This window comes from Sorex fumeus, unplaced genomic scaffold (genome assembly GCF_029834395.1).
Source record: "Sorex fumeus unplaced genomic scaffold, SorFum_2.1 ptg000018l, whole genome shotgun sequence".
In the NCBI taxonomy this organism is placed as follows: domain Eukaryota; kingdom Metazoa; phylum Chordata; class Mammalia; order Eulipotyphla; family Soricidae; genus Sorex; species Sorex fumeus.
In genome coordinates, this window is record NW_026606075.1 from 35,544,924 (window position 1) to 35,555,617 (window position 10,694).

A 10,694-nucleotide genomic window follows, 5' to 3' on the forward strand; every position below is an offset into this window, starting at 1 on the left:
AAGCCATCAAGGATGACCTCAAAAACAGGAGAGCAGCAGTACTGGTAGATGCAGCAGAAGCTGGAAAAAACATTCGTAATGCCCGCCTGTCCTTCACCAACTACAAAACCAAGATGACTGCCCTCCGACATCATGATGGATCTATCACATCTTCCAGAAGGGCAATGGAGAAGATTATTCATGACTTCTACTCAGATCTCTTTAATAGCCACATCCACTTGCCCACATACCACATACCACATGATGGATATGTCGTTCCCAATGTTCTCCCTTCCGAAATCCAACATGCCATCTCGTCGGTAAAGAAACAAAGAGCACCTGGCCCAGACAAGATCAGACCTGAACACCTAAAGAACTTACCATCAGTACTCATCAATACATTGGCTCGACTCTTCACACGCTACCTGTCTGAATGCAAGGTTCCATCCCAATGGAAAACCAGCAAGACTGTACTACTATACAAGAAAGGAGACATCCACGACATTGGCAACTATCGCCCAATCTGCCTATTGTCTGTCATCTACAAACTATTCACTCGAGTCATCCTGAATAGGATTAGCAGAACACTAGATGAAGGACAACCATGTGAACAAGCTGGATTCCGAAAAGGATTCAGTACCATCGACCATATCCACACAGTAACCAAGCTCATTGAGGTATCTTGGGAGTTCAAGATGCCACTCTGTCTAACGTTCATTGATTTAAAGAAGGCCTTTGATTCTGTTGAGACGGAAGCGGTCATAGAAGCCCTAGCCAATCAGGGCGTACAAACTCAATACATCAGGATCCTTCGTGAGCTCTATTGCGGATTCACTACCAAGATCTCACCATTCTACAAAGAAGTAATCATCCATATCAAGAGAGGGGTTCGGCAGGGTGATACCATTTCACCAAAACTCTTCAGTGCCACCCTCGAGAACATCATGCGACGGCTGGAATGGGAAAACATGGGAGTGAAGATAGATGGTCGGCAACTACACCACCTCCGCTTTGCTGATGACATCGTTCTAATAACACCAAACATCAACCAAGCGGCACAAATGCTGAACGACTTTGACCGTGAATGTGGAAAGGTCGGACTACAGCTGAATCTTGCGAAGACAATGTTTATGAGAAACAGCCTTGTTCCTGACGCTCCATTCGCTCTCAATGGAACCACCATCTCCGAATGCAACAGTTATATATACCTAGGTCGAGAAATCAACATGATGAATGACCTGGCACCTGAGTTGCGCAGGAGGAAGAGAGCGGCTTGGAATGCCTTCAACAGCATTGAAGAAATAACTAAAAGGACAAAGAACCTCCAGCTACGAGCACATCTCTTTGATTCCACTATTCTTCCTGCATTAACATATGCCTCAGAGACCTGGACCCTACGAAAACAGGATGAGAACACTATTCGGGTCTCTCAAAGAGGAATCGAAAGAACTATGCTTGGAATATCACGATTCACTCAAATGAGAGATAGAATCCGGAGTTCTGATCTTCGTCAACGCTCAAGAATCAGGGACGCTGTCTCATTTGCCAAGACATCAAAAATCAGATGGGCTGGACACGTAATGAGGTTTACAGACAACCGCTGGACTAGAGCCATTACTGATTGGATTCCACGAGACATCAAAAGATCACGTGGACGCCCACCTATAAGATGGTCAGACTTCTTCGTCAAGACCCTAAATGATCGGTTTGAGGCTCTACATGTTCCTAAAACGAACAGATACCATTGGGCTACGCTAGCACGCAACCGGGATGAATGGAGACGTTACTGGCACCCGCTCGAATAAATCGATGAATAACGGGGATTAAGTGATTAAGTGTTTGCCAGGGCCAGAGATAATACAGTGCCTGCCTTGCATACAGCCAACCCAGCACATTACATAGTTCCCTCAGTGTCAGGAGAGATCCCTAAGTGCAGAGCCAAAAATAAGGCCTAAGCCCTGAGAAAAGCCTGGGTTGGCTCCAAAAGAAACCAAAAAGCCATTTTTTGCTATTTTCCCCACAATACCATTGTTTTTATAATTGTGATGCTGCTATACCATGCCCACTATGAGTACCAGGCTCCCTCTCACCACTAATCCAAGGTCCTTTTTCCCTTCCCACAACCCATTATCATCCTCAGACCTCAGTTCTACTATCTTCTAGTTGTTTCCATTGGGAATTGTCTAATCTTTGCTTTATTTCTTTATTCTTTACATGAGTAAGATTATCTGGTCTTCATCATTTTCACTTTCAATTCCATCCAAGTTGCAGCAAACTGCAACATCTTTCATATTTTTCACAGTTGAGCAATATTCCATTCCATATGTGCACAACTTCTTTATGCACATATCATAGGTGTTATTTATATAAAGAAATACAGTAGGAGGAAAAAACATGATTGTAAATTCAGAAATCCAGGTATTCTACCAACCTCCTAGACTTGAAAGGAGAAGACTTCCTAGGCAAAGTTATTTCTTAAGTTTTGGAAGTTGTCAGCTATTATTCATTTGAATAATATCTCTTATCTTTCTTTTCTCTCTCTCCCCCTTTCTTCTGGGATCTTTCTTCTGGGATACCCATTATACTCAAGCTTTCTATTTTAATAAAGTCTGATAGGTCTCAAAGAATTTCTTATTAGCTCCTAAATCTTATTCCTTCCTATTCCTCCATTTGATTGATTACTAAAATGTTGTCTTCAGTTTTAATTATTCTTCACTCTGAGATTGAGTTTTCTTTCCTTTCCATGGAAGTTTTACATTCACTCATTGTGTTTTTTATTCCAAGAGTATCTGTTTGGAAATTTTTCAGCACTTCAATCTATTTGTAAAAAAAACTTCTGTCCCTGTATATCCTTATATCCTTTCCTATTTTTGATCTTGTATTCATGTATATTTGCTTTATCTAGTTGATTTTCTTCATAATAGTCATTGCAGGTTAATTGCCTATTAGGCTTTATATTTCTGTATCAACATAATTGATTTCTGAGGATTTTTTTTTCCTTGTGTCTCAGGATTTAAATTTGTTTTTATGGTTTGGAAGGTTGAGACCTATGCATTTTTTTCCCCAGTAGGAGACACTGTGGCTCTAGATCTGAGATCTTTGTTTTACAGAACCCAGAATGTGTTGGGACATAGTTTATTAAGTTGGTGGTACTGGCGTTTGCCTTGCATGCGGCCAACTTGGCTGACCTGAGTTCGATTCCTCTGCCCCTCTCAAAGAGCCCAGCAAGCTACCAAGAGTACCTCACCCATACGGCAAAGCCTGGCAAGCTATCCATGACGTATTCTATATGCCAAACACAGTAACAAGTCTCACAATGGAGATGTTACTGGGCCCACTCAAGCAAATTGATGAACAACAGGAGTACAGTTCTATAGTGCTACTCTTACCTTGCTGCCCTAGATGAGGGCTATGAAATTTATCACTATACCCATGGTTCACAACCATACCTGTTCTGACTTAATTCATTGTCTGTGGTCTCTATTCCCTCCTCTAGAACGTAGTTGCTCATATCTGTTGCAGTTGGTAGCTTACTCTGGAAATAGATGTTCTTGAATTTCCAAAGTGGAGCGGGACCTCTGCTTGCCAGGCTATGCATGCTACAACCACTATGTCCAATGTCCAAAGGCAGTATCCAACTATACAATAGCTGCTTGAATCTGATCCCCCTCTGCAAAGGAGCTCTCTAGAGTCCTGAAGACTAGCATATCTCCAAAGTCCTGGCAACTTCTTAGCTCTGAAGGTGCAAAGGGCGGGGATCCTACTTGTCAAGAAATGTCTGCTAAAGATGACGGGATTTCGTATGGACACAGAACTCAGGCAGCCATGTGAACTTTCTTTATTCGATGTAGACAGTCACTGGAGACTCAGAGATCTGTGAACCCCAATGTCCTGGCCTTTTCTCCTTGGATACAACCAATACAGCCCAAAGTCTTTTCCTGCTAGGTTGTCTCTCTGCTGCACTGAGCAGTAGAGCAGGTTTAGATAGCCCAAGAAAACTTCATTTCATTGGCACTTATTACCTTCCTGTATCAGCAAAGGGAAAGAGAAAACTGGGATTTAAACTGCATTCTAAACTACAAAACACTACTTCAGGATATAAAAGAGGACACGAGGAAATGGAAAGATATCCCCTGCTCATGGATTGGGAGAATTAACATAGTCAAAATGGCAATTCTTCCCAAAGCATTGTACAAATTTAATGCTATCCCTATAACGATACCCATGACATTCTTCAAAGAAATGAAGCAAACACTCCTGAAATTCATACGGAACAATAAGCCCCCATGAATAGCTAAAGCAATTCTTGGGAAAAGGAAAATGGGAGGAATCAACCTCCCTAACCTCAAACTCTATTACAAAGCAGTAATAATTAAAACAGCATGGTACTGGAACAAAGGCAGAGCTGGAGACCAATGGAACAGGGTTGAATATACTGACATCTCCCCTCAAACATATGATCATCTAATCTTTAATAAAGGAGCAATAAATGTGAAGTGGAGTAAGGAAAGCTTCTTTAACAAATTGTGCTGGCAAAACTGGACAGCAACATGCAAAAAAATGGGCTCAGATCTCTGCCTAACACCATGTACAAAAGTAAGATCAAAAGACCTCAACATCAGACCGGAATCCATAAGGTACATTGAAGACAAAGTTGGCAAAACCTTCCATGACACTGAAGCTAATGGTATCTTCAGAGATATCACGCCACTGGCCAAGCAAGTGAAAACAGAGATAGAAAAATGGGCCTGATGCATCTATTCAGTCATGTTTTATAATTACATTTTATAATTATGTTATTTAAAAAATAATCTCTAATATTTCTTCTTGCAACAAAGAAATTTATCCAAATTTTATAATAAGAGCCATAGTACAGGCTGATAAGGCTCTAGTCCTGCAATGCACCAACCCTGTTTCAATCCCCAGCACTGCAGTCCCTAGAGCACCACCATGGGTCACTCCTGAGCACAGAGCCAGGAATATCGCTTGAGCACCAGAGGGTGTGGTCCAACCTCCTTCCACCACAACACACAAAATTTAATACAGCAACATCTTCAATTTCTCAGGCAGAAACATATCCATAATTTTTAATAAGGAAGTCATATTGTCAATTAATGAGTTATTTAATTACCAAGGATACCAAACTTTGGTCAGCAGATGTTTGTTCTATACCAGTGTCAAAATAGGTGTTTTTGATGTAGGCATTTATTTTTATGTTCCAAACTTAATTGGGGCCTTCATAACTTACTGAGGTTGGTTTTGATTAGACCTTAAAAATGATTAGTTTTCCCAAATTGAAAAACTGTCCTTAACAATGAGCTATTTTTCCAAATTGAGAATATGCTAATAAGAAATGGACAACCAAATCTCTTCCCTGCACCTTCTTCCTTCATGAGCCAAATTTTCTCTGTCCAAAGATGGCAATCAATGATGAAGGTCAGAGAAGAGTGATGATTAAAGGGAAGGTACTCAAGTGGGGGGTACAATGGAAATGGAACATTAACTAGGAATGGAACATTAACATTAATATCAATCACATTTGCTCACCTTTGCTCTACGCTCAGGAAAAACTGCTAGTTTTTTGTTGATAATTTACTTGTCACTTCAATAGTTCTGTATCTAAAAATTTGTGACTTCTCTAAAGCAATCTATTATCAGCTGACAGATTTGAATAATAATGGAATGATTTTCCATTTGAATATCAAAAGGACAGCACCCCATCTGATTATACACTATGCACATTATGCAATGGAAAGGATACATTTGCAGTCACAGTATTTTCATTTTCTTAACCTACAGACTGCACAAACTTTTCTTATACTACAATTCCTTCAAAATACTATTTCGTATATTTGTGATAAAATTCTTGTTTAGTGATGATTTTAGGGACCAAACGAATACCTGCTTAACTGCTAGTACAGTTTCTATAGTCTGGCACTTAAATAATTTGTAATATGTACAATAGGTACAAAATTTTTCAAACAACCCAGAAATGAAGAAAATGAATGTATCTGATAATGGGTGTGATAAGGAAATTCTGTTGCATATATAATAACTTGCTAATGACTCTTCTGAAGAGAGAAATTTTATATTTTGATAAGTTCATCTTCAGGGTAATCTTTTAAATATCCTTGGATCATGTTAAAATCTTAAAGGTAGACTGTTTTTGCAACCAGGAAGAAATCATTCTGCCAAATTTAGCAAATAAATAGGTACTCAAACTGAATTAATTTTTTTGATTAGGCTAGAGAGACACCTCAACAGACTGAGCATGTGATTTGCATTCAAGAGGCCTGCATTCAATCACTGGCAATGCCCAGCACAGAGTGGTGGTAGTACATGAGACCAGCCAGGTGTGACCCTTCTACTAAAAAAAAAAAAAAAAAAACCAAAAAACACAACTCTTAAATTAAAAAAACCCTAACTGCCTATAAAAGTGACTGAAAATTGTTTTTATGTAAACTGGCTATAAATTTTAAAAAATCAAAATGATTGTGAAAGCAGCAGCATTTTTGAAACTGGTTTCCAGCATCTAAAGCAGTAATTTGAATGACCACTGTCTTTAGAAATAAAAGTAGGGCCTGGAGAGATAACACATTGGGTACGGAGCTTGCCCTGCACATTGCTGATCAGAGTTGGCACCCCAAGTTATCCCATGAGCACCACCAAGAGTAATCCAGGAGCAGAGAGCCAGAAGTAAAGTCCTGGGCACAGCTGGGTATAACCCCAAAACAAAGAAAATACATAAATGACAACAGGTTGGGTGGAGGCAGAGAGTTCATGACTCTGTAGGCCCACTCTGAGGTAAGTATCTATCCTCATAAAAGTTTCAACTGCAGGCAGCAGGCCCAGGTAGACACCACATATGGTTGCACAACACTGCCATGAGCGATCCCTAAACAGAGAATCAGAAGCAAGTCCTGAGCACCTCAGGGTATGTCCCCAAAACAGAAGATCCAGTTAAATCATTTTGCCAAGAAATAAAGTTTGTTTTTCAAAGATACTCTTCCTTGAATTTGAGTAAAAGAAAACTTTCAAAAGTCAAGTAAATGAAAAAAGAAGGGAGTGAAATGAGACCATAAAAGATCAGCAAAATCAATTAAAAGCAAACAGTTGACAAACCAGCAAAATCTTGAAGCTCTACAAACAATGTAACACACATACTTGCAGAATTTTTTAATATTCATTAAAAACATTAAAGTCATTAAATCTCATTTTAAAACTTCTTTAAAAAGAGAAAACTTGCTACTCAATACCCAGAGATACCAGTAGCTCAAAAACCCCACTAGATTTATTCGCTACTTAGGGTCTCTACTATGACAACCACTAAGCTATCTTTGAGATCCCTGTGGCATCGCATTTCTGTAAGAGATTAAAGTTCTTACAGACGGAAGACAAAGGAATTTGTTCCCTACTTCAAGTACTTGCTCCTACTGTAACAACAGAAATCATTCTGTCCTTCTAAGTAGCACTTTTAGAGGAACTGTCCCAGAAGCCTAACAGGCCTCAACTCTTAAATAAATAAGTAACGAGCAAATTTTTAAACATTCTAATGAGCAGTAGGCTGGTTCTCTTTCAAGCGTTCAATTTGGTTGCATGACTGGACCGGGGACAACTCTGAGCAGACAAGTTCTAATCGGCGCTCCCACGAGGGCTGCCGGCTTCGTTTGGGTATAATCACTTTTCTTTTGTGGGTGCTTCGGCCGTCTGGGCTACAAAATGAGGGTGACTTAATAGCCACGGCCCACACAAGGCTGCTTTGAAGTCAACTAATTAATGCTCTCCTGGGTGCACTTGGGACTATTTGATGCTCCCAAAAATAATAATAATAATAAAAATAGACTGAGTCTAGCTCCCAACGCACAAGGCAGCGCGGTGCCCACGGCAGTGCTTATTGAGACGCTAACAATGCTCCCCTCCCCCCGGACCCCGTCCCCGCCGCCGCCCGGGCTGCCTCGCTCACGCCTGACCTCCGCCTGGCACGAAGTCTGGACCCTCCGGAACCACGGGGCAACCAGAGCAGCCGAAGAGCGACACCGACCTGGGCCAGACAACAGAGTGGGTCGGCGCCAGGGAAGAGGCCCCGAAGGGGGTGTGCGCGGGCGCTCGCCACCAGCTGGGAGGGCGCGACCCGCCGCCACCGCCGCCCGCGGGCCCCGGGGCGTGCAGCCCCCGCCCCCGCCCCCGCCCGCTCCTCCCCGAGCCCCCGAGCCTCGCCGCCGGGTCTCGCGTGTCCACGGCCGCGTCAGCCCACCCGAGGCCCCGGGCGAGGAGCCTCAGGTGCTCCGGCCGTCGCGTCCGCCGCCGCGTCAGCTGAGGCCGGGGCGGGGGGCGGGCGGGGTCGGGGCGGGCCGGGCTCGGAGCGGCCGTCGCGGGAGCGCCGGGGCGGCGGGGCCCGCGCCGCGGACGGCAGGGCCTGAGCGGGCCGAGGCCGAGCCGGGGGCCGAGACGCCGCCGCCGCCGCCGCCGCCGCCGCCGCGCCCCGCGGGGCTCCCCACCCTCCCCAGCCCAGCGCCGCGCCCGCCTCACCTGCGTCCGCGTCCCGGAGCCGCCGGCTCCCTCCGCGCCCCCTCCCGGCCCGCCCCGCCGCCAGCCGCGGGCTCTGAGGAAGCGCCGTGGCTCCGGCGGCGGCGGCGGCGCTGCGGGGTCGCGGAGACGGGAAGCGGCAGGAGCCAAACCCCGCGGAAAGCGCTCGGGTTGGCGCGGCGGCCCCGAGCCCGGGGCTGGAGTTTCGGCCCGGGAGTGCCGGCGCCCCGCGCGCTCCCCCGCCTCGCCGCGGCGGCGCTTCCGGGGGGCGGGTGTGGTGGGCGGTGCCCGGCGCTGACCCCGCGCGCGCTCGCGGGGCCGCGACACGCCGTGGGAAACTTGCTCGCCCCTCGCCTCGGCGCGCCCCGCCTCCAGGAGGCCACCGGCTGGGTGGGCGAGGACCCACCCTCCTCCCCCCACCCTGCTCGTTCCGCGCCGGAGAATCCGCCCAGCACCGAGAACCCCTGGAGAGGATGAAGTTGGGTTTTTTTTTGGTTTGGTTTGGTTTTGTTTTCTCCTGCTCGTGGACCTGCTCGCTTACCCTGCGGAGCTCCTCGTCGCACCCGGGCGCGACCGGGACGAACCAACCGCCGAGGCGTGCTTGACTGCACGTGACTCTCGGCAAATTACAGTTGCCAGCCGGGATGATGCCTGCGGTCAACCCCACGGGTGGTTATTCAGGGAACGAGGGGGAACTTGGTCAGCGCGGACAGTTGCCTCATCAGTGCCCCAGATCGGAGCAATGAAAATCGATATCCGAAGACTAAATAATGAGTCCGTCTTTTAGGGTCAAGAGAGAAGGTACAAACGGGGGTGGTGCTTGCCTTGCACGTTGGCGACCCGGGTTCGATCCCCAGCAACCCCTAGAGCCCGCCAGCAGTGACTCCTGAATGCAGAATCTAGAGTAGGCCCTGGGCACAGCTGGGTGTGAACCAAACACCAAAAACCAACCCAACCTCCCCCCAAAAAGCTAGTCCTTCAAGGCTGTCCAGAAAGCTCAAAGGGCTAAATGCCCCACTCACCAGTACTACCCTGAGTGACCCTGAATCCGAAGCACCAAGCTAGGGTTAAGCCCCCATACACCACCTGCTTCCCCTCCACCCCATGCTGTATCATTAATAATATAAATACAATTTAAAACAATAATAGGAAGTATTCCAGTCAGTGATTGTGAAGAAAGAAGTCTAATGTTAGAAAAAGGTATGGCGAAATGAACATTCTCCCTGGGATGATGAACAGCTAAATCCTGCTAGTTAGCAATTCAGGAGTATCAAGTGAACTCAATTCAAGTGAAAATTCAAGTGAAAAAATTTAAATGTGCTGCCCAGAGAGATACTACATTCTCTGTTTAAGGTACTGCCTTGCACAGCCAATCAGGGTTGAAAACCTGCACCCCATCTGGTACCCCAAACCCTGACAGGAATAATCCCTGAGCACCCACTGGATGTGAACCCAGGCCCCAAAATAAATAAATACACTATTTTGAAAGTATGATTTTCTTTACTTTAGGTAGCTACTATAATAATCAGTCGGGGTTAAAAAAGTAATTTCTATATCTATAAAATGAGCATTAATTCCACTAACTTTTCTTATAAGTAGTTAATTTCAGATAAGTAACTACCCCAGAGTGGTGTCTGCTGTCCCTTACCTTAGAGTTGTTCTTTGAAAGTTATTAATGCAAAATAAGTTTATATAACTTATCATTTATCTTACACTATGCCTATGGGTTTCAGAAAGGTTGTCCCTTTCATCTCCCAGTGCTAGGGCATCCATGCCAAATGACAGTTGTTTGGTTCCAGAATTGAAACATTTTGGGGAAATGATCATTGTTTATCAGAAAGATGAACAGAGGGAGATGAAAGAAAAAGCAAACATCCATCATTTTATATATGCTGTCTTCCCAAAGCAATTCAAACAAATGTAAACTCTTAAATATTGTGATATTTCTCATTCTAGCTCACTCTCTGCCATCATCAAAGTCTGAGTCTGTTACATATATTGCTTTCCCTGAAAAAAAGCCAAGATAGCAGTGTTCCCTACTTTTATGACCTTGGGCACTGTGGACATGGAATTCAAAAATAAGATCAGACTAGTAAAATACTATTTTATATATCTGTCTCATATTCTCTAATATTCAGAGTGACTGTTACTTCTGTCCTTTAATGAAGGGATTTATTCTTTCCAATAAC

The 10,694-nt window shown here is 44.6% G+C and overlaps 2 protein-coding genes across 3 annotated transcripts in view; one reads left to right on the plus strand and one right to left on the minus strand.

Annotated features, from left to right (window-relative positions):
- Nucleotides 1-8,613, minus strand: part of RNF180 (ring finger protein 180) — a 447,820-nt gene extending 439,207 nt beyond the window's left edge. For both annotated transcript variants that reach the window (XR_008792202.1, XM_056112671.1), the window contains exon 1: nt 8,509-8,613. The gene's annotated coding sequence lies outside the window, so the exon portion shown is untranslated. The remainder of the gene's footprint in view (nt 1-8,508) is intronic.
- LOC130021668 (proline-rich protein HaeIII subfamily 1-like) lies at nt 7,756-8,982 on the plus strand. Its single transcript, XM_056112422.1, has 2 exons — nt 7,756-8,444; nt 8,487-8,982. Exons 1-2 carry the CDS (start codon nt 7,756-7,758, stop codon nt 8,980-8,982), a joined length of 1,185 nt encoding a protein of 394 aa, XP_055968397.1.
- Nucleotides 8,983-10,694: the final 1,712 nt, after the last annotated feature.